Here is a 25,029-nt window from a genome sequence, read left to right as displayed (position 1 = left end):
GATTGAGCAAAAGAAAATAAAGAGAAAATACAAATTACCAACGTCAAGACTAGGAGATAGCAGTATGAATCCAATGTATGTTAAAGGATACTAAGGGGATAGTCTGAATAACTTCATACTTGACAACCTAAGTGGAAAAAGTGCTTGAATAACAGAACTTTCTGGAACTGATAGAAAAATTTTGGGAGCCCTGTATCTGTTCGTACATTATTAAAAACCTTCCCACAATAACAGTTCCAGGCTTAGATGACTTCACTGATGAATTCAACACACATATACTGTGAATGCACACAAACACATATACAAGTGCATATTACAGTAGATATATTAATACAGGGGTCCCCAAACTGGGCTGTGGACCAGGACTGGTTTATGGCCTGTTAGGAACCGGGCTGCACAGCACGAGGTGAGCAGCGGGCCAGTGAGCATTATTGCCTGAGCTCTGCCTCCTGTCAGATCAGCAGTGGCATTCCATTCTCATAGGAGTGTGAACCCTACTGTGAACTCCTCATGTGAGGGATGTAGGTTGTGCACACTGTATGAAAATCTAACTGATGCCTGATGATCTGAGGCAGTACAGTTTCATCCCAAAACCATCCCCCTAACCCTGGTCCATTCAAAAATTGTCTTCCACAAAACTGATCTCTGGTTCCAAAAAGGTTGGGGACTGCTGCATTAATATATATTGATACTTAATTATATTCACTCAACATCAGGTCTACTTAGCTTTATGAGAAGGTACAACACAAGCAACACAGCATGAACGATAACAGCATAGTGGAGGTCTTATGATGTAGATACAGCTTGCATGTGGTGGTAGATGAGGCTGAATGGGTGTGGACCAACTCAGTTTAGGGAAATCATGTCTAAAATTGTTTGAAGGTAGATAATTCTTAAAGTGGGTGGAAGGGAATGACCCAGGGTAATTGAACTTAGATCAGAGAAGGAAGGGACACTTTATCCACTGTAACAGGAAGAAAAGATGAATACATGTAAATGAAGTGGGTAAGATTTGGTGTTGGATGATGAGTTATCTTCTTGAGCTCCTGGACTCAAACAATCGGCTTGGCCTTGGCCTCCCAAAGTGCTGGGATTACAGGCGTGAGCCACCATGCCCAGCCTTGAATGAGCTATCTAATATATAGTGGCTTCTGACTCTGGGGTACAGCAGGGTCACCGTGAGAAAGAGAATAATGAGGCAGAGCAAGATGGTGGAATAGAGGATTCCATCTGTCATCCCTCCTGCAAGGACACCAAGTTAACAAATATCTACATGGTAAAAGCACCTTTATAAGAACCAAAAATCAGGTGAGCACTCATAGTACCAAAAATCGGGTGAGCACTCAGTACCTGGTTTTAACCTCATATCGCTGAAAGAGGCATTAAAAAAAAACCAAAAAAACACTTCTGAATTGCCAGTACCACTCCCCGATCCCTGCCCTAGCAGCAGCCTGGTGTGGAGAACATCTCTGGGCACCGGGGGAGGGAGAACATAGCAATTGTGAGACACTGAACTCAGTGGTGTCCTGTTAGAGCAGAAAGGAAACCGAGACCAAACTCAGCTGACGCCTGCCCATGGAGAGGGCATGTAATCCAGCCTTAGCCAAAGGGGAGTCACTCATCCCAGTGGTGGGAGCTTGAGTTCCTGCAAATCTTACCACTGAGTGCTGCAGCACTCTGTGTGTACAAGTAATGTTGAAAGGCAGTCTAGGCTATAAGGACTGCAACTTGTAAGTGAGTCTTAGTGCTGAATTAGGCCCAGAGACAAGAGACTGAGGGGGCATGAGACATACTGAGATGCCAGCTGGGGCAGCTGGGACGTGCTGGCTTCATTCCTCCCCCAACCCCAGGCTGCACAGCTCGCGGCTCCAAAAAAGACCCTTCCTGCTTGAGGAGACAAGAGGGAAGAGCGGGGAGGACTTTGTCTTGCACGTAGGATACCAGCCCAGCCACAGCAAGATAGGGCACCAGTTAAAGTCATGAGGCCCCTGTTTCAGCCCTGGCTCCCAGACGGTATTTCTAGAACAACCTGGGCCGGAAGGGAACCTGTTGCCTTGAGGGAAAGGACCCAGTGCTGTCAGCATTCATTACCTGTGAACTGAAAAGCCTTTGGACCCTGAATAACCAGCAGTGATACCCCCATATTACATTTTGAGGGCCTTGGTGAGTCTGTATGACTTGCTGGCTTCAGGTGAGACTTACCACATGACCAGTTGTGGTGTATGGGGCAAAACTCTTCCTGCTTGAGAAAAGCAGAGGGAAAACTAAAGGGGACTTTGTCTTGCACCTTAGGTACCAGCATGACCAAAGAGGATAGAGCACCAAAAGGGCTCTTGGGATCCCCAATTTCAGGACTTGACTCTTGGATGGCATTTCTGCACCTCCTGGGCCAGACAGGGAGCCCACTGTCCTGAAGGGTGAGGCCCAGGTCAGGCAGCATTTATGACAAGCTGACTTAAGAGATCTTGGGCCTCAAGGGAACATCAGTGGTAGTCTGGCAGGAGTCCTCATTGCCTGGTGGTGGCTACCGGTGAGGATCCTCTCCCTTTGGAAAGGGGAAGGAGGAAGGGAAGGACTGCTTTGTGTAGTTTCAGTACCAGTTCAGCTGCAGTATGCACACCAGGTAGACTTCTAAGGTTTTTGACTCTAGTCCCTGACTCCTGGATGGCACTTCTGGACCCACCTGGGACTTGGGGGACCTTGCTGCCCTGAAGGGAAGGACAGGCCTGGCTGGCTTTGCCATATCTGATTGTACAGCCCCAGGGCCTTGAATGAACATAAGCAGTAGCTAGGGAGTGGTTATAGCAGGCCTTGGGTAAGACCTAGCACTTCTCTGGGTTCAGGTCTGACCCAGTGCTGTCACAGTGGTGGTGGCCACAGGGATGCTTGTGTCACTCCACCCCAAGCTTTAGGTCTTTAGGTGGCTCAGAACAGAGAGAGAGAGAAAGAAACGTGGGGGAAGGGGGAAGAGGGAGCGGGGGAGAAAGAAAGAGACAGAGAGACTGACTCTGTATGTTTGGGAGAAAGTAAGGGAAGGGAATAAGAGTGTATGCCTGGTGATCTAGAGAATTCTTCCAGATCTTATCTAAGACCATCAAGGCAGTACATGTATGAGTCTGCAAGAACTACAGTGTTGTTGGGCATGGGGTGCCCCTAAAGCAGATACAGCTTAGATCACAACACCCAAGTCCTTTCAAATATCTGAAAAGCCTTCCCAAGAAGGATGACTACAAATAAGCTGAAACAGTGAAGACTATAATAAATACCTAACTCTTCAATGCCCAGACACTGAAGAATATCTGCTATCAACACCATCCAGGAAAACATGACCTCACCAATGAACTTTATAAATAAGGCACGAGGGACCAATCCTGGAGAAACAGAGATATATGACCTTTCAGAGAGAGAATTCAAAACAGCTATGTTGAGGAAACTCAAAGAAATTAAAGATAACACAAGTAATTTAGAATTCTATCAGATAAATTTAACAAAGAGATTGAAATAATTAAAAAGAATCAAGCAGAAATTCTGAAGCTGAAAAATACAGTTGGCACCCTGAAAAATATATCAGAGTCCTTTAATAGCAGAATTTATTAGGCAGAAGAAAGACTTAGTGAGGTTGAAGACTGGCTAATTGAAAATACACAGGCTGGGCGCAGTATCATACTTGTAATCCCAGCCCTTAGGGAGGCTGAGACTCGGCTGCTTGAGCTCAGGAGTTTGAGACCAGCCTGGGCAACATGGTGAAATCCTGTCTCTACAAAAAATACAAAAATTAGCTGGGTCTGATGGTGTGAGCCTGTGGTCTTAGCTACTCTGGAAGCTGAGGTGGGAGGATTGCTTGAGCCCTGGAGGTGGAGGTTGCAGTGAGTTGAGATCATGCCACTGCATTCCAGCCTGGGTGACAGACTGAGACCCTGTCGCAAAAAAGGAAAAACAAGAAGCATGCCTACAAGATCTAGAAAATAGCCTCAAAAGAGAAAGTCTAAATGTTATTGGCCTTAAAGAGGAGGTAGAGAAAGATAGAGGTAAAAAGTTTATTCAAAAGGATAATAACAGAAAATTTCCTGAACCTAGAGAAAGATGTCAGTATCCAAGTACGAGAAGGTTATAGAACACCAAGCAGATTTAACCCAAAGAAGACAACCTCAAAGCATTCAATAATCAAACTCCCAAAGGTCAAGAATAAAGAAAGGATCCTACAAGCAGCAAGAGAAAAGAAAGAAATAACATAAAATGGAGCTCCGGTACATCTGGCAGCACACTTTTCAGTGTAAACCTTAAAGGCCAGGAGAGAGTGGCATGTCATATTTAAAGTACTGAAGGAAAATAACTTTTATCCTAGAAGAATATATCTGGTGAAAATATCCTTAAAATGTGATGGAGAAATAAAGACTTTCCCAGATAAACAAAACCTGAGGGATTTCATTAATACCAGACCTGTCCTACAAGAAATGCTAAAGGGAATACTTCCGTCAGAAAGAAAAGGACAGTGATGAGAAATAATCATCTAAAGTTAGAAATCTCACTGGTAATTTTAAGTACACAGAAAAACACAGAATATTGTAACACTGTAATTGTGGTGTGTAAACTACTTCTACCATAAGTAGAAAGACTAAAATATGAGCCAATCAAAAGTAATAATTACATCAATTTTTCAAGATGGTCAATAAAATAAGATATAAATAGAAACAGCAAAACGTTTAAAAGCAGGGGCATGAAATTAAGGCATAGAGTTTTTATTACTTTTCTTTTTCTTTGTTGGTTTTTGTAAATAGTGTGAAGTTATCAGGTTAAAATAATGGGAAAGAAAGAAGGAAGAGAAGATCACAAAACAACCAGAAAACAAATAACAAAATGGCAGGAGTAAGTCCTTACTTATCAACAATAACATTGGATATAAATGGACTAAACTTTCCCATCAAAAGACAGAGACTGGCCGATGAAAAAACAAGACCCATTGATTGTTGCCTATAAGAAACACACTTTACCTATATAGACACACACAGGCTGAAAATAAAGGGATGGAAAAAAATATTGCATGCCAGTGGAAACCAAAAAAGAGTGGGAGTAGTTATATTTACATTAGATAAAATAGATTTCAAAACAGAATCTGCAAGAAGAGCCAAAGAAGGTCACTACATAATGATAAAGGGGTCAGTTCAGCAAGGTGATATAACAATGTAAAATATGTATGTACCCAACACTGGAGCACCTAGATATATAAAGGGAATATTATTAGAGCTAAAGAGAGAGGCCATGATACAATAATGGCTGGAGACTTCAAAAGCCATTTTCAGCATTGGACAGATCTCCCAGACAGAAATCAACAAAGAAGCATCAGACTTAATCTGCATTATAGACAAAAAGGATCTAATATTTACAGAACATTTCGTCCAAGAGCTGCAGAATACACATTCTTTTTCTCAGACATGAATTATTCTCAAGGTTAGAACACATTTTAGATCACAAAACAAGTCTTAAAGCATTAAAAAAATTGAAATAATATCAAGCCTCTTTTCTGACAGCTACGGAGTAAAACTAGAAATTAATAAGAATTTTGGAAACTTTATAAATACATGGAAAGTAAACAATATGCTCCTGAAGAGTGGGTCAGTGAAGAAATTACAAAGGAATTTGGGGGCCAGGAGTGGTGGCTCACGCCTGTAATCCCAGCACTTTGGGATGCCAAGGTGGGTGGATCACAAGGTCAGGAGTTCGAGAGCAGTCTGACCGACATGGTGAAATCCTGTCTCTACTAAAAAACAAACAAAAAAACAAACAAAAATTAGCCGGGCATGGTGGCATGCGCCTGTAATCCTAGCTACTCAGGAGGCCGAGGCAGGAGAATTGCTTGAACCTGGGAGTCAGAGGTTGCAGTGAGCTGAGATTGCGCCACTGCACTCCAGCCTGGGTGAAAGAGTGAGACTCCGTCTCAAAAAACAAACAAAACAACACAAAGAAGAAGAAGGAATTTGGGAAATGAGGTGGCAGGGCAGAGGCTGGCAGCTCAGGCAGTGACCATGGCGTATCATGGCCTCATGGTGCCTCTCACTGTGATGAGCATGTTCTGGGGCTTCGTTGGCTTCTTGGTGCCTTGGCTTATCCCTACGGGTCCTTACTGGGGAGTTATCATTACCACATTGGTGACCTGTCCGGTTTTCTGCTGTCTCTTTTGGCTGATTTCAGTTCTGGCCCAACTCAACCCTCTCTGTGGACCACAGTTGAAAAATGAAGCCATCTGGTGTCTGAAGCATCGTTGGCCTTGAGGAAGAAGATGTGCTCTACAGTGCTCAGTCTTTGAGGTCACGAGGAGAGAATGCCTTCTAGATGCAAAATCACCTCCAAACCAGACTGCCTTTCTTGACTTGCCCATTTTGGCCATCAGTTGCCTCAAACATTAGCACCACATTTAAATGTCTTATTCTACAATGTAGTGTTTTTTCCTTCACTTTTTAACACTTTAATGAATTATGTGCCTACTTAAACTGAACTGTGCTGACTCCACAAAATGATTACGTACTCTTCTGAGATACAAGATGCTCTTCTTCTGAGAGATACGTTACTCTCTTCTTGGAATCTGGCACTTGAAGATGGCTCCTGCCTTCTCACTTGAGAATCAATGAAGTGTTTAGAAACTGCTGCAAGACAAATAAGACTCCAGTGGGGCAGTCAGTAGGAAAGCATTTTCAGAGGGAAGAGCTATCTCAACAGAATTACACCTTACTGTATTTTCAGGATAAATTGAGTATTTCTGCCATCTTTTTGGAATAAATTATTTTTCTGCTTTCTATGGGGAAAAAAAAAAGGAATTTGGGCCAGGAACTGTGGCTCATGCCTATAATCCCGACACTTTGGGAGACCGAGGTAGGTCACATGAGGCCAGGAGTTCCAGACCATCCTAGGCAGCATGGTGAAACCTTGTCTCTACAAAAACAAAACAAAACAAAACAAAAACAAAAATTAGCCAAGCATGGTGGCATGTCCCTGTAGTCCCCATTACTTGGGAGGCTGAGGTGGGAGGATCGCTTGAGTCCAGGAGGTGGAGGTTGCAGTGACCTGAGGTCATGCCACTGTACTCCAGCCTGGTTTTAAAAAAAAAAATTGAAAAATTTCTGGAAACAAATGATAATGTAAATACAACCTACCAAAACCTTTGGGAGGCTGGGCATGGTGCCTCATGCCTGTAATCCCAGCACTCTGGGAGGCCGAGGCAGGCGAATCACTTGAGGTCAGGAGTTCGAGACCACCTGGCCAACATGGTGAAACCCCGTCCCTACTAAAAATACAAAAAGTAGCCAGGCATGGTGGCAGGTGCCTGTAATTCCAGCTCCCTGGGAGACTGAGGCACAAGAATTTCTTGAACCTGGGTGGTGGAGGTTTGCAGTAAGCCGAGATCGCTCCACTGTACTCTGGCCTGGGCGACAAAGTGAGATTCTGCCAAAAACAAAGCAAAACAAAAAAACCCTTATGGGATACAGTAAAAGCAGTACTCAGAGGTAATCTTATAGCTATAAGCGCCTATGTCAAAAAGAGGAAAAACTTCAAATGAACAATCTAGTAATACATCTTAAAGAATTAGAAAAGCAAGGGAAACCCAAATCTAAAATTAGAAGAAAAGAAATAATAAAGATCAGAGCAGAAATAAATGAAATTGAAATGGAGAAACAATATGAAAGATCAATGAAACAAAAAATAGTTTTTCCGAAGAGTTAAAACAAAATGACAAACCTTTAGCCAGACTAATAAAAAAAGAAGATCCAAATAAATAAAGTCAGAAATGAAAAAGGACACATTACAACTAATACTGCAGAAATTTAAAGGGCCATTAGTGGCTACTATGCCAATTATATGCCAATAAATTGGAAAATCTAAAAGAAGTGGACAAATTCCTAGATACATACAATCTACCAAGATTGAACCATGCAGAAATCCAAAATCTGAACAGACTAATAACAAACAACGAGATCAAAATCATAATAAATGGTCTCCCAGTAAAGAAAAGCCAGGGACCTGATGGCTTCACTGCTGAATTCTTCCAGACATTTAAAGCAGAACCAACTAATACCAATCCTACTCAAACTACTCAAATAAATAAGTAAATAAAAAAATAAAAAAATAAAAAAAATAAGACGAGGAGAGAATACTTCCAGAATTACTCTACGAGGCCAGTATTACCGTATACCAAAATCTGACAAAGACATATCAAGAAAAGAAAACCACGGGTTAGTATCTCTGATGAATATTGATGCAGAAATCCTCAACAAAATACTAGCAAACTGAATTCAGCACTACATTGGAAATATCATTCATTAGAAAGAGAATAATGAGTACCCAAGGGATTTGAGTAGAGGAGATGATATGAAGCATCATCTCAGAGAAGGGGAAAGCTGGCCCTCTAGGGAAAGAGAATAGGGCTCTACAGAAACCAGGTTTGTGCGGGAGAATTCGTGGTAAAAGAAGTTAGTCAGCCTAGTTTATGCTGTTTTCCAGAAGATAGCTGAGTTTCAGTCAAGAGAGGGGTTGGATCTCTTTGGAGGGAGAGTGGCCACTTCCAAACTCTCTTCCACAAAGCCCTGTGTTTTGGAGTCTTTTACCCCAGGACCTAGTTTATCCAGTCTAATAGGAAACGAAAGGAAGAAAAGCTGTGAGAAGTGAGGAAGAGCAATTAGAAGACTAATTGGCTTAGTCTTGTTTTGTTTTGTTTTGTTTTTCTACAGGGTCTCACTGTGTCATCCAGGCTGGAGTACAGTTGTGCAGTCTGGGCTCACTGCAACTTCTGCCTCCAGGGCTCAAACAGTCTACCCATCACAGCCTCCCAAGTAGCTGGGACCCCAGGGGTGCGCCACCACGCCTGGCTAATTTTTGTATTTTTTGTAGAAATGGGGTTTCACCATGTTGCTGAGGCTGGTCTTGAACTCTTAGATACTTTTCTGGAAAAACTATCCTGTTGGATTTGAAGCTGAAGTTGAGCTTATGTATTTGTTTATTTTTTTTTTTATTAATGTGTCCTCGTGGAGTACTTTGTATCCCATTCCTGCTTTGGTGTAGTTTTCTCAGTTGTTTTGTACACTGTATATTTGGAGGGGCCATAGGATGCCATATTTTACATCAGACACAGTATGTGATTATTTCTTGCTTCTTTGTAGCCCTGAGCTTAGACATGTCATTTAAATCCTCCACATTGTTAATTTCAGTGAATTTACCCTTGTATCTCACAGCTAAATAGACTTCTTTTTTTGTTACTTTTTGGACAGTAGGAGAGGCAAATTTGTTGAAAATAATAAAGCAAGAGTTGAATAATAATCACATTTTTGTGTAGAATGAAGTGAAACATTCTGGATTTGTTTCTTATATTAAGCTGTGATGCTGAAGTACATGTCATTTGGGGAATTGCCATATTTGAATCACTTTTGCATACAAATTAAACATCTCACATCAAAGAATTCTTAAAAGACATGCTTTCTAATTTCTTAAAATGATGGAATTCATTTAATTTCTTATCTGACATCTCATAGAACAATTTTTAGCTTCTGTGTTTGCTGCTATGACTAATTTTGGTGCTCGTTTTACCTGGGCTATGAATGTACCTTTGCTGTATTTTTTAGGGCTGCAGTTGTGAGACTAACATATTCGAATGTAGTGTAAGTTAGTAATCCTCGGGAACCCAGCAAAGTATCACATTTAATTTTCTATTATATGAAAGAAACATGGAAACCGAATTGGAGATGGAAAGAACTGCACAAAACACAACTAATCAGAGCTGATCCCTGAAGCAGAAAAATGCAATTTAAAGTGAGCTTCCTTTGTATTTCTACTATTTGGGGAGTGTTGAAGATATGACTTTTAATAGTATAGTAACAAGTAAATAATACTAGTTATATTTAGCAAGCTCAAAATTGTAATATTGGAATTCTCTATGCCATAACTTTTAAATTATTACAGCATCTAAAAGACCCAATTTTAATTATAGGACAGTATAACTTGGCTTCTTAAGAAAACATTCATATAGGAGGTATAGTTGTGGTTCTGTTTCAAAATGTGTGTCATATAACCCTTGATAAATGTATGTATCATCCACACTGCAGTAGATGCTTACATTAGATACAGAAGTGGGGACCTGCCACAACAGTGTGGCAGTACCTGGATTGTATGCCTCTGGCTCGGTTTTCTCTGCCTGGAATGGTTTCTCCCTCCATGTTCATCAGGTTTTGTGTGTGGTTTCCAGAGGGCAGCTGTGAGATTAGAAAAAGGGTATGCTTCTCTTTCCAGTATAGCTGCTAAGAGTCGTGGTTAAGATACCCTATATTGGTGAGAAGACACAGAGCACTATTACTGTTATCATCATAGGTAGGTTTCAGAATGGGAAGGCCTCTGCTGACTGCTGGTCTTTTTTTTGCACCTTCCTCTTTTAGCCACTGCCATGCAGTTGCTTGGTGGGTAGATTAAAAGGGGGAATTCAGAGGCTGATTCTGATACGTCTCTGAGATGATGTATGGACTGTTATCTATAGTGATCCCGATAGTTTTTTTTTTCTTTTCTTTTGGTTAAATCTGGGATCTGGGTAAGAAGCTGTGAATTCTTTATGGGACTTGAGTCAGGTTTCTGCTTAGTAAATCTAGAAATTTTCTTATTAAATGTCAAGTATCAACTTAGGAGACAGACCTGATGGTCAGTTTACCATTGATTCTTGTGGGTCAGATATTCTGGTCACCACATTGCCCTTTGACTCACTGTGGCAGTTGTGCCCACCTTATCTGCAGGTAAGGGCTGCTACTGGCCTTTACTAATCCCAAATCTCATGGTTTCCACTGTGATCAGAGAACCAAATTCCATTGTTAGGATTTCTCACTGTTATCTCTGGCCTATAAAGGATAGCTACCTTAGAGCTCTTCAAAGATGCTGGTGCCCCGTTCACTAAGACGGTCTCCCAGGGTCATGTAAGAGGATGGTTTAAGGGGTGGCTGAGCAGGCTGTACTTTGTTGAGTCATTCCAGCGTTTCCAATTTCCAGAGCTTTTAGATTCTGTCCTCTTTGGCAGTGGTTGTCAACCTTGACGGCATGTTGGTGTTAACTGAAGAATCCCAAGGCCCCTAAATTTGAAGAGGAAAGCTTGATTTCTTATAAGGGGTTGCAGCCTGCAGGTTGGCTCTCCTGACAGGCTAGAAAGTGTGGCTTCTGGCAGAAACTGAAAGCAGGCACTTCGAGGGAGGGAAGAATGGAATAGGAATTTATGCCAAATGAATTGGCTAAGTATACATGTTTAATAGTTATAGGAGAAGCTGTGAATATTCATGAGAGGGGTCACACACATGTGTAGAAAGTAAACATGCATGTTACATGCAGTCCATGTTCACTTTGGGGTGGAGACTTAACATTTAAGTTCATAACAATTAGGCCCTAGGTGAAGCAGAAGACGGGAAGGCACTCAGTACATAGCCTCTGTAAACCGGGCAGAACCAGTCCGTGGTCGGTGACCTCTTATCAGGAGAAAGTTACTGAAATCAGTCTCTCGTCCAATCAAAACTGTTATTTTGGCTTGTGAATAGGGGAGGTTGTCAGTTAGTCATCTGGCTGTCAGATGTTGGGCTGCAGTTGTTTCAGTAGTGCTTGTCTTGAGGCCAGTGCTTATTTAGCTGCTAGAGAAAAACAAAAAACCCCGTGGCAGTTAGAACATAGTTTTTATTCTTTAAGTGTAGGGTGTGTGGTCTAACCCTTGCCTAGCATGGCCTTAGGTCTTGTTTATAATTTAGCATCTTATTGCCATGACGAATCTGTTCTGTCAGTCTTATGCTCTCTATTTTAACATTTAAATAAGTTCTTATGCCCAGGCTGTACCCCATATCATGTAATCCGTATCTCTGGGGGTGGATGGAAGTGTCTGTAGTCTTTAAAGCTACAAGGGTGGTGCTAATGTGTAGGCAATATTGAGTACCACAGTAGTGATTCTTAAAGTATGCTCCTAGACCAGCAGCATAAGCATTACTTGGCAACCTGTTAGAAATGCAAATTCTCAGATCTTACCCCAAATCTGCTAAATGAGAAACTCAAGGAAGGGGTTTTGCGATCTACGTTTTTACAGACTCTTCAGTGATTCTGATGCACACTAAAATTTGAGAACCACTGCTCTAGAGTATGCTGGGGAAATTGTAGCATTTTGACTTCATTAATTAGAGGCCGTGTTTCAGTTGTTCAGCCTAGCAGACTCCCAGGTGTTTGAATCTCTGGTCTCCCAGGTGAGGCATTGTGAATGTGAGCTGCCCACCTGCTTTTGAGACTTGGTTTGATTCTCAGGGGAGATTTTTTTCACCACTGTTTCATTTAGTATCAAGGTCTCAACATTTCTTGCCAGCCTCTCTTGCAGGCTGGTTCATTTCTTATTCATATATCCTTGAGGTACCAATTTAATATTAATGGTCTCCTATTTGATGCTACACTATGGGCAGGAGCTGAGGGTTGTCTCTTGTTCCATTTCAGAAGGTCATTTCAAGGTCACCAAGAGTTTAGCATATCTCCCCTCACCCCCACCCGGGGTTAAAGTATCCTGATTTTCTGTTGCCTCTATTTGTTCCCTGTTGTTCTCTATCTCTCTATTGTCCTGGTTTCTCTCTGTTTCCCCTTTTCTGTCAGTTTTCTTCTTTTCTGTCTATTTTTGATCTTTGAGGTTTTCTTAATTTCTTACAAATTTAGGTATGCATTTTATAAAGATATTTTATCTAGCATTTTTTGTTTCTTTCAGTGGGAGTAATATTCAGAAGATTTTGTCTGCTTTACCAGAAATGGAAAAAGTAATTTTATTTGAGTAATCTGCTTTTGAACTATAGATTAATTACAGATTTATTGCAATTTGACCCAATTTCTTGACTTAGTCTGCATGGCAGATTGATCAGTATACTTTTTAAAATGAAAACAGTTTTTTAAAAGAGTAGTTTTAGGTTTACATCAAAATTGAGAGAAAGGCACAAAGACATCTCATATACCCCTGCCCTCACACATGTACAGCCTCTCCTATTAATATCCTGCACCAAAGCGGTGCATTTGTTCTAGTCAATAAACCTACATTGACACATTATTGTCACCCAAAGTCTATAGTTTACATTGTGCTTTGCTCTTGGTGTTATACATTTCTTTGGGTTGAGAAGAATGTATGAAAACATGTATCTACCATTATAGTATAATACAGAGTATTTTCACTATCCTACAAATCCCCTGTGCTCTGCCTATTTTTTATTTTTCCTTTCCCCTAACCCCTGGCAGTCATTGACCTTTTTACCGTCTTCATGGTGTTGACTTTTCCAGAATGTTGTATACAGTCTACGGTTCATGTGCTGCTTTTCTGGTGATTGGTGCTTTGCAACCCTGGTGTCAGATCCATGACATAAATGTTGGTACAGATCTTAGCTGCTATACAAATGCTCCTCTACCCTAAGATATGGATGCAATAGTTTACTGTTTTATTAACAATTCTTTTAAAGTAGTAGAACTCCTTCATGACTACCTCTAGCTAGAGTGATGTTTTTGAATTGAATGATTAGGGTTATCTCTCAGTCAGGATAGGCTAGCTTATGTTATGGTAACAAAAACCATCAAAATCTCAGAGGGTTGCTGCAGGCCTAACTGGTTCTTGTGGGCAGCTGACCTCAGCACTCCAGGCTGCTTTCATCTTATGTGGCACTTCTATCCAGCATAGTGCCTTAAGAGTTTCCAGAGGAAGAGACAGAGGAAGAGAGTATGGAAAATTGCACATAGGAGTACATACATCATTTCCACTTTCAGTTAATTGGCTAGAACTAGTCACATGGCCCTACCTGACTCTAAGGGGGCTGGGAAATGTTTTTGTGTCCAGGAAGGGCGGGAAACTGGACAGCACTATCTATTACTTTTTAAGGTTGATTCTGCCTAACTTAGGCATAAAGGATATTTATTAGAAGAAAATGAGCAAGGTCAAAGGCTCCAAGAGAAGATTGGAATAGTCAGCTATTCCTGGCAGCTAGACCTGGCAGCTCCCGAGGGTTTCTGGACCTGGACTCCCCTGGAGTCCTGTTTGGGGATACTGCTAGAAGGAAAAAGTGAACTTCAGCTATTCCTTCACTCTGTGTCACTCCATTCCAGGTTCAGATTCCTGAGCAAGAGCCTTGCTGGCTGAAACTTAGGCTGTGGTTCTGCCCTTGACTGTACCAGACTGTAGGACGAAAGGTGTTTCTGAAGAGAGCCAGGGACCCTTTCAGGTTTTGTATTTGAAGGGCGGAATGTCTGATTTACTGTTCTACAGACCAGGCACAGTGCAGGAAAGGTATTTCCTCGGAAGGAAGGTGAGTGGTGTTAGGAAGAGGGACTGGATGACTGGTGACCAAAAAATGGCAGATTTCTTTTGTAGTTGACATTTGTTGATGTCTAATTAAAAAAATCGGAGAAGTATATAAAGTTTGTATACCTAGTATCTGCAAACTTTTTAAATGACTGTGAAAGACTATGAGAAATCTACTTATGCATTTTTCTTGCTTTTCCTGACAGTTCATTATCTTTAAGAGAAGGAATCTACCAGTTACAGGTTGTTTGTTTACATTTAGGCCTCAACAGGGAAGTGACAAGATAGCAGTCCTTGCTTCTCCTTGATTTAGCTTTAGGAATTAGATGTCACTTACAGATGCCAGTTTGAATGCATTTAGCCAATTATGCAGAGAATTAGCGATAATGTTGAAATTTTGATTTTGGTCCAGATGTCACCAAAGAGATCTTATAGACAACCTTGCAAGGACATTTTCAGAGTTATTAATTACAGAACAGAATTTTATTCTCTTCAGTTTCATTATCTGTCTCCCCTGGCATTATCGGCCTTTCCTTATCTGTTCTGTATGTCCATTTTCTTTTTTAACCAACACTTGTGAAACCGAGAGTTTGAAGTTTCAAGCTGACAGATGTGATTTTTCTTGCCAAGGCTTAATAAAATATACAGCATCCAAAGGATTCTAAGATTTAATAGAAATAAAATAGAACATGGATTAAAAAAGGAGTGGGGATTATGAGGTTTACAGTGTTCTTATTTTATGTGCACTAGCTATGTTTGGGACGTTGAAAGTAGTGTACTAAGAAACCACTTAGAACAAAGGGCAAAGTGGTATCAAATAGAATTCCGTCTTCATTCGGAATTGTGGAATGCCTCTTATTTCAGAGGTTAGAGAAGAATACCGAATTATTTTAAAAATTGTGTTGTTGGTGTAATTACTACTATATCTCCCATTGGTAGTAGTTAAGTAGGGTTTTAAAATGTCCCTTTGACCTAGTAAAACATTAACCATAATAGGAAATGCCTGATATATTCTGAATCTGGAGCTTAATTCCGTTTCTTTTTGTAGCTGTTAAATGTATATCCACTAACATGGAAGTTTAACAACTATATTTTGAGAGTCAAGAGCAAGCAAATATGTCTTTGCAAGTGTCAGAATATTAGTTGTATAACTGCAGAACTTCCACATTTATTAGAATTAGCTTTCTAATTCATCATCTTCCTGTCTTTGACGTAAGAGATGCAGTCCAGGGCATATGAGATTGAAGCACATTTGACCTTTTCACATCTGTCAGATGACTTCAGACAAAGCCAAAAAGGCCTGGCTCCTCCCAGTCATATTTGTTATAAAATAGGTTTTGATTTCAAAGAAGTAGTTTGGAAAATGGCAGCACAGTCTTAAATTACTATTTGCAGTATTCAGCCAACCAGTCATGCCTGTGGCTGCCCAAGAATAGTTTCCGTTAGGTTAATAGAACCAGTGATGATATAGATATGCCTCAAAGCATAATGGTATTAGAAATAAGACCAAAAAACTCATTTTCCTTCTTGTATGGTTTTCAAAAAATTCACACAATAATAGCATGATACTTGAATATCCTATTTTTATCTTTTAGTTTCAATGGTAAAATTTTTTTTTTTTTTTTTTTTGAGACGAAGTCTTGCTCTGTTGCTCAGGCTGGAGTGCAGTGGCATGATCTTGGCTTGCTGCAACCTCTTCCTCACAGGTTCAATTGATACTCTGGTCTCAGCCTCCCGAGTAGCTGGGACTACAGGTGTGTGCCACCATGCCTGGGTAATTTTTGTATTTTTGGTGGAGACAAGGTCTCACCAGGTTGGCCAGGCTGCTTTTGAACTTCTGACCTCAGGCGATCTGCCCGCCTCAGCCTCCCAGGGTGTTGGGATTACAGGTGTGAGCCATCACACCTGGCCTCAATGTTAGGATTTTTAACAGTAATTTTAATGTTAGAAGTCCAGGAGGATTTTTAGACTAGAGGAAAACATGCATAATAATGATATACACATGTTCCTTGGACTTCTGAGTTTGAAGAACTAAATCTATTTTACCTTATTCATTTAGTATTGGCATTTTCAACTGCCATTGTACCTAGGTCAACAGATACATTTTTTACCCTTGGTATTTGTTATTTTTGTGTCATATTTTTTCCTTATTCTTATATTTTACTTTTTATTATTATTTCTTTAAATTTTAATGCAACAAATGGAAAATCTGTACAAATAACCTTGAGGAGAACCATTATCTGTTGAGTACTTTTTAATGCTATCCAAAGTTAACTTTTGCAAGTGAGATGTGAGGTTGCTGTGGCATTACTGGAATAAATTATATGATGTGTGTCTATTTACAAGACACTGAGTTCCAAAGCAATTTCTATTATGCTGGAGGCAGTCCAGACAGTTTTATCACTTTAAGGGACTGTAGCATTAAAATGTTTTAAATTTCCAGTGACGCTTGCTGACACAAAATACCAGTGGATTATAAAATGGAGAAATGCTGTAAATCCCTGCTACTAACTTTGTAAAGCAGAAAGCCAGATCTGGGTTTTGAATTTAATATGAGGTTGACAGTTTTTTAAATTAAACTTTTTATTTTGAGATAATTCTGGATTCATGCCCAGTTGTGATCCAACATTGGGGATCAAATTTCAACTTGAGATTTGTAGGGGACAAATATCAAAACTATATAAGAAATAATACAGAATAATAATAGTTTCTCTCTGTAAGAAATAATAGATCCTGTGTATACTTCATCCAGTTTTCCCCAATGGTAATGTTTTAAAAAAGTGTAGTACAATATTACAACCAGAATATTGACATTGAAACAGTTAAGGAAAAGAAGAGTTTCGTCACTGCAAGCGTCCCTCATATTCCCTTTTTATGATCCTATCCTCTTACCCTACTGCATGTGCTGCCCTCTACCCCTGAAGCCAATCTGTTTTCCATTCATATATTTTTGTCATTTTGAGAATGTTGTATAAATAGTCATATGGTTTCTAACCTTTTGTGGTTGGCGGTTGACTTTTTTCATTTGGCATAATTTTCTGGAGATTCATCTAGGTTGTTGGATGTATCAGTTGTTTGTTCATTTTTATTGGTGTGAAGTATTCTGTGGTATGGTTGAATCACAGTTTGTTTAACCACTTACCCATTGAAAGATATCTGGGTCATTTCCAGTTTTGACAATTACAAATAAAACTACTATAAACATCCATTTACAGATGTTTGTGTGGACAAAAGCCTTCCTTTCTCTTGGATAAATGCTCAGGAGTGCAGTGGCCGGGTCCTGTGGTAGTTGCATATTTAGTTGCTGTTTTTTTTTTTTTTTTTTTTTTTTTTTTTTTTTTTTTTAGAAAAACGGCCAGAGTTTCCCGAGTGACTGTACTGTTTTACATTCTCACCAGCAACGTATAAGTGATTCTGTTTCTCATCATCCTTGGCAGCTTTTGGTGTTGTCACTATTTTTTATTTTTACCATTCTGATGAATGTGTAGTGATATCTTATTTTGGTTTTAATTTATATTTCCCTAGTTGCCAACAATGTTGAACATCTTTTTATGTGCTTATTTGGTGGCTGCATATCCTCTTTGGTACAATGTCTCTGTGCTTTTGGTGTCAAGTGTGCTTTTTAACCTAGTACTAGAACCTGAAGACGTTATCCTGTATTTTCTTCTGGAAGCTTTATAGTTTTATGTTTTAAATTTAAGACTATGATCCATTTTGAGTTAATTTTTTGTGTCAAGTGCCACATTTAGGTCAAGATTCACTTTTTGCTTTCCTATGGATGCCTGGTTGCTTCAGCACTATTTATTGAAAAAGTTGACTTTTCTCCGTTGACTGCCTTTGCACCTTTGTAAAAAATCACTTGGCTATTCTTGTGTGGAGCTATTTTTGAATTCTGTTTGGTTCCATTGATCTATGTGCCTACCCCACCAGTAATGCCTGTGTTAGCCTGTTTTGCTTTGTTATAAAGTAATACCTGAGGCAGGGTAATTTAAAAAGAAAAGAGGTTTATTTGGCTCACAATTCTGCAGGCTATAGAAGCATGGTGTCAGCATCTGCTTCTGGTGAGGGCTTCAGGCTGCTTCCACTCATGACAGAAGGTGAAGGGGAATAGACATCACATGGTGGGAGAGGACGAAAGAGAGAGGAGGGAGGTGCCAGATTCTTTTTAACAGCCAGATCTCCTGAGAACTAAGAGTGAGAACTCAATCCGACAGGAATGGCATTAAGCCGTTCATGAGGGATCTTCCCCATCATACAAACACCTCCCACAAGGCCCCACATCCAACACTGGGGATCGGATTTAAACATGAGAATTGGAGGGGATGAATATCCAAACTATATCAATTCCAAACTGTATCAATGCCAAACAGTCTTCATTACTGTAGCTATATAAGTCTTGAAACCAGGTAGAATAATTGCAACCATTTTTTTCTCTTTTCTCTTTTTAGATGGGTGTTTCACTTGGTTGCCCAGGCTGGAGTGCAGTGGCTTGATCATAGCTCGCTGCAACCTTGAACTTCAGGGCTCAAGCAATTCTCCCACCTTAGTCTCTTGAGTAGTTAGGACTCTAAGCATGCACCACTGTGCCTGGCTAATTCTTTTTTAAAATTATTTTTGTAGAGACAGGGTCTCGCTTTGTTGCTCAGGTTGGTCTCAAACACCTGAGCTCAAGCCATCCTCCCGTATTGGCCTCCCAATGTGTTGGTATTACAGGCCTGAGTCACTATGCCTGGCCCACATTTTCTTCCTTTTTCAAAATTGTTTTGGCTGGTCTAATTCTTTTGCCTTTCCATATAAATGTTAGAATAATTTTGATATCTATAAAGAATTGTTTCAGGATTTTGATAGGAATTTGATTAGATCTGTCCATTAATATGGGGAGAATTGACATTTTCCACTATGTTGAGTCTTCCTATCTATGAACATAGTCCATTATTCCATTTATTTAGGTGTTCTTTAATTTCTTTAAATAGCATTGTGTACTTTCAGCATACAAATCCTGTACCTGTTTTGCTAGATTTATACCTGAGTATTGTTTTTTGGGGGGGATTGTAAATGGTGTTTTAAATTTCAGTTTCAATGTGTTTATTGCTAATATATGGAAGTACAGTTGTTTTTTGAACGTTAACATTGTGTCCTGTGACCTTGCTGAATTCACTTACTAGTTCTAGGGAGCTTTTTTCTTTAGACTCCCTGGGTCTTTCTATGTTGACAATCATGTCATTTGCAAATAATTATCTGTTTCATATTGGGTGAGTTGTGATAGTTTGTATTTTTTGAGGAGTTGGTCCTTATTTTCTGTATGGTAAAATTTATATATATACAGCTGTTCGTAGTATTCCTTTATTATTCTTCTAATGTCTGCTCATTTTCTATATAGTTGTTTTATCATTTTTTAAAATTTAGAAATAAAAATATTTCATTAGCAAATAATTGTATATATTGAGTACAATGTGATGTTTTGATATATGTGTATACTGTGGACTGTGGAATGGTATCTGTTACTTCACATATTTCATATTTTTTGAAGTGAGAACATGAAAAATCTACTTTTCTTTTCTTTTTTTTGAGACAGAGTTTCGCTCTGTCGCCCAGGCTGGGGAGCAGTGGCGCAGTCTTGGCTCACTGCAACCTCCGCCTCCCGAGTTCAAGCGATTCTCTTGCCTTGGCCTCCTAAGTAGCTGGGATTACAGGCATGTGCCACCACGCCTGGCTAATTTTTGTATTTTTAGTAGAGATGGGGTTTCGCCATGTTGGTCAGGCTGGTCTTGAACTCCTGACCTCGTGATCCGCCCATCTTGGCCTCTCAAAGTGCTAGGATTACAGGCATGAACCACCGTGCCTGGCCGTAAAATCTACTCTTTTAGCAATTGTGAAATACGTGTAATTATGGACTATGGTCACCATGCTGTGCAGTAGATCTTGAAAACTTATTCCTCCTGTCTAACTGAAGCTTTGTACCCTTTGATCAACGTCTCCCTGTTCCCCACCCCACCCCCAGCCTCAGGTAACCACTGTTCTACTTTCCCCGTCTATAAATTTCACTTTTTTGGATTTCACATATGAGTAAGATGATGCAGTATTTGTCTTTCTGTGCATGAGAGGGGGGTGTTGAAGTTCACAGCTATAATTGTGGATTTGTCTATTTATCTTGCAAGTTCTATCAGTTTTTGCTTCACGTATTTGGCAGCTCTTTTGTTTAGCGATACACATTTAGGATTGGTATGAAGTTTTTGATTTATTGACTTCCATTTAGTGTAATTATTGATGTGTTTGATCTGAAGTCTGTAATTTTATTTTTGTTTTCTGTTTGTTCTCAGTGTTTTTCATTTCCATTTTCTTTTTATCACCTTCCTGTGGTTTACTGAACTTTTTTTTTTTTTTTTTACCACTCCATTTGGACTTTTGCTATAGTGTTTTCAAGTATATATCTTTGTGTGGATTCTTTTTAGTGATTGCTGTGTGTATTATATACATGCCTACATACATAACAGTCTACTGGTGTCACCGTTTTTACTACTTCAAGTGAAGTATAGAAAACTTACCCTTCTTTTCATCCCTTTACCCTCTCTCATTTTTATATAATTCTCTTGAATGTATTCTCTAAATGCCTTTAGAACCAAATTAGACATTTTTACAATTTTTGCTCAATGACCAAAGATAATTTAGAAAACTTAATAGCAGTAGGAATGCCTATTGTATTTACCTATATTTTGGCCTACTGTGTTCTTGCTTCCTTTCTGATATTTCAAGGTTTCTTTCATCATTTTCTTTCTCTTTTACAGTGCTGTGCTGGTGACAATTTGCTGTTTTTGTAGGTAAAAAATTGCTAAACACTGGCAATTTCAGATGATTCAGTGTAGTAGATGATCAGCAAAGGTCAAAGGAAAAGGAAGCCTGTGTATAGAAGTGACCTGCTGCAAGGACTGATGTGAAGCTACATGGTTCCATTTTTTCCCTCGCCCACTTCATCTAGATGATTCATTATGTGTAAGGCAGTGAGTGGCAAGAGTTACACATTTGGTACATCCATACAATGGAATACCATTCAGCAATAAAAAGGAATGAACTGGCTGGGCACAGTGGCTCATACCTGTAATCCCAGCACTTTGGGAGGCTGAGGCAGGTGGATCACTTGAAGTCAGGGGTTCGAAACTACCTGCGCCAACATGGTGAAACCCAGTATCTCCTAAAAATACAAAAATCAGCTGGATGTGGTCGTCCGCGCCTGTAATCCCAGCTACTCAGGCTGAGGCAGGAGAATCCCTTGAGCCCAGGAGGCAGAGGTTGCAGTGAGCTGAGATCGTACCACTGCACTCCAGCCTGGGTGACAGAGTGAGACTCTGTCTCAAAAAAAAAAAAAAAAAAAAAAAAGAATTATTGATACATGCAGCAACATGGATGAATCTCAAATGCATTATGCTGAAAGAAGCCAGACAAAAAAGAGTATCTAGTGTATGATTTAATATAGTATATGATCTACATAAAATTTAGAAGATACATGCTAATGACAAAGTAAATTGATGGCTTTCTGGGGAGGAGAGGAAAGAAGTGAGTAGGAAAGAGGGATTGCAGAAGGACATGGAGGGAACACTGGAGGGCTTTTGTTATCTTGATTGTAGTGATGATTTCACAGGTGTATACATATGCCAAATGTGTGTAATTGTACACTTTAAATATATTCATTTATTTTGTGTAAGTTATACCTCAGTAAGGCTGTTAAATTCCACATTCACAAGTGCTCCTATGGTGCATGACTACTGTGCAGCTCTCCCACCTCCATCTCCAACTTTTTCATACTCTTACTTGCAAAATGAGACCAGTGATTGCATGCTTGGAGGTTGTGGAATTGTCAAATTGCTTTGAAGTTTTTAAGCACTCACTTTCAGTTTTTAAACTAATGTCTTTGTCAGTGGTAAGAAATAGTCTTGTCTGTGCACCACACTTTGAGTCACATTGAGAGTAGTGCTTCCACACTATTTTATATACATTTTTTTTCCTTCTGAGAGTGAAGCCATTCTGTATGTGTCATTCTGAAACTGTTCTATCCTTATCATGGTTGCACTATGATTTGATTAATCTGTGTTGTGGTGTATGAACTCTGGCAATGAGTGTATGTGATTTTCTTAGCATGACTCCTAGGAAATTAACTAGATCTGATAAAACATGCTGCCGAGTTTCAGCGTACATTATATTACAGCTTTAGTATAACATTCCCAGGCTCTGATGTTTTAAGGAATCATGTAAAAGTTTAATGCAATATAAGAACTTTTTAAACTGTGGTGTGCTGGAGCATACCAGGGACCTCGCATGGTAAAATTCGTTTTCATATCTTGGCTGTCCAAGTGAACTGGATGGCTTGGGGCCAGTTGCCAGAACCTCTCTCAGCCTCTGTTTACTCTTTAAAGATAGGGCAACAATTAATTGCCTTTCAGGATTAGTGATACAGTTGGAAGTGCTTTATAAACTGAAAAGTGAGTCAGGTGCACTGGCTCACTCCTGTAATCCCAGCACTTTGGGAGGTGGAGGTGGATCACTTGAGGCCAGGAGTTTGAGATCAGCCTGGCCAACATGGCAAAATCCCGTCTTTACTAAGAATACAAAAATTAGCTGGACTTGGTGGCATGCACTTGTAATCCCAGCTACTCGGGAGGTTGAGGCACAAGAATCTCTTGAACCTGGGAGGCAGAGGTTGTAGTTAACCAAGATTACGCCACTGCACTCCAGCCTGGGTAAAATAAAATAAAAAAATTATAAACTCAAAAGGGCTATATGTGTTTATTTTACTGGATATATTTCTAAGCTTCATCTGGGAGAGTTACTATATTTTCAGGAATATAAGGCCCATATTTTGAAAATAATTTGGGAAATAGTTCTTAGAAATGGTGACTTTTACAGAGTATCTTGCTTTTTACATATAGGTTTAAGAACTGAGAGATACACTTGAAATAATTTGCTTTTTTTCTCTTTGCAGGCAATTGTTCTCTTAACTGAATTAATTAGGGAAAACTTCAGGAACAGCAAATTAAAACAGTGCCTTTTACCAACGCTTGGGGAGCTGATCTATCTTGTAGCCACCCAGGTGAGACTGTCTGATTAACTCTATTGCTGTTTGACATGTTCTGACATACTCTGGCTGACAAGTATTAATATCCTATAAAAGTTTTCTGACTTTGCCCCTTAGAGCGTGCCTAAGGAACTTAGGATAAATTTTACCTCTTGGGGAGAGAATTTCTCAGTGTTTCTCGGTCTCTTTCTATCTTACCCTGTCTCCCTCCTCCCTTCCTTCCAGTGCCTCTTTTGCTTTGAAATGTATGCGATTTGAAGGCCACATTTTAAAACCAATGAACTGGAAGTCCGTAAGGTATTCCCAAGGTTGCTGCCATCCTTGACTCCTTTAGGCAAGAGGAGACCATTGGTTCTTTCCATAGAAAGCTCCATTTCAGTTTAAGTAAAACACAACTTTGTGCAAATACAGCTTTAAACATGACTATGGACATTTGTGAAGGCAGAATTTGACTTCTTATATCTAAAGTTACAATATGAAAGTGCTACTGAATTCAACAAGGCAAAATTTAATATTCCATTAATGTGGTTTAAAAAAAAAGAATATTGTGGAATAGATAGTGATAAGTTATGGATTAGTCATTTAATGTCATACTCTGAGAGTTTTAAATACTGTTAAGTTATAAGTAATTAAGGAACTTCTGTCATTGTATTTCTTTGTTTGTTTGTTTTGAGATAGTCTCACTCTGTTGCCCAGGTTGGAGTATGGTAGCATGATCATGGCTCACGGCAGCCTCGACCTCCTGGGCTCAGATCATCCTCCCACCTCAGCCTCCTGGGTAGCTGGGACTACATCTGTACACCTCCGTGCCTGGCTAATTTTTTTGTATATTTTGTGAAGATGGGGTTTTGCCATGTTGCCTAGGCTGGTCTCGAATTCCTGGGCTCAAGTGATTCGCCCACCTTGGCCTCCCAAAGTGCTGGGATTACAGGTGTGAGCCACTGTACGTGACTGTCATTGTCTGTCTTGAGTTTTGGTTCTAGCACTTGCTCAATTGTTACATAACTTCAATATCCTTAGTATCTAAATTAAACTGACTTTCTGAACAATCATAATTTTAAGGCGGTTACCATGATTGTTATAAAACATCAGTATTTTGACTTATTTAACTTCATAATTAGTACTGATAGCTGGTACAGCAAATTTGTCTTCTTTGTTCTTTCTGTGAGTGTCTTGACTATTCCTGGCCCTTCGCATATCAGAATAAATTTTAGAATCAGCTTGTCCAATTCTGCAAATCATCTATTTTTAAAAACTACACTGATTATGCAGATAAATTTGAGGAGAACTGATATATTTATGATTTTGAGTCTTCCAAATCACATTTGGAATTGTACTGAATCTGTGTATTGATTGGGAAAGTATTTATATCTTTATGATATTTATATAGTCCTCCAATGCACAAAAAGTATTTACATATATTAACATATTAACAAATTTTATTACAATTCTTTTATTCTATACAGAATGCCTTTGTACATCTTTCTTTGGTTGAATTTATTCTCAGGTAATTTTGTATTTCAAAGGGATAACATATTCACGAACCTAGAACACTAGAAAGTGAAGAAAGGTATATGGGGAGAAATCTTTTTCCTAGTTTTGTACCCCATCTGTCTAGTTCCCCAATAAATATTATAATTATATGTAATCTAAT

At 39.6% G+C, this 25,029-nt stretch overlaps 1 protein-coding gene and 1 pseudogene across 10 annotated transcripts in view; both read left to right on the top strand.

The window, feature by feature from the left end:
• Positions 1-25,029, top strand: part of ULK4 (unc-51 like kinase 4) — a 706,344-nt gene that overhangs the window by 112,788 nt on the left and 568,527 nt on the right. For all 10 annotated transcript variants that reach the window (XR_013413811.1, XR_001443048.3, XM_077992220.1 and 7 more), the window contains one exon: positions 23,283-23,390. Coding sequence is in view for 8 of the 10 variants with exons in the window: in XM_077992220.1 (XP_077848346.1) it covers positions 23,283-23,390 (108 nt within the window). In the remaining 2 variants the exon portion in view is untranslated. The remainder of the gene's footprint in view (positions 1-23,282; positions 23,391-25,029) is intronic.
• LOC114676330 (V-type proton ATPase subunit e 1 pseudogene) lies at positions 5,943-6,416 on the top strand (annotated as a pseudogene).

Source organism: Macaca mulatta, chromosome 2, assembly GCF_049350105.2.
Source record: "Macaca mulatta isolate MMU2019108-1 chromosome 2, T2T-MMU8v2.0, whole genome shotgun sequence".
In the NCBI taxonomy this organism is placed as follows: domain Eukaryota; kingdom Metazoa; phylum Chordata; class Mammalia; order Primates; family Cercopithecidae; genus Macaca; species Macaca mulatta.
This window is presented reverse-complemented; position numbering and strand designations above follow the sequence as displayed.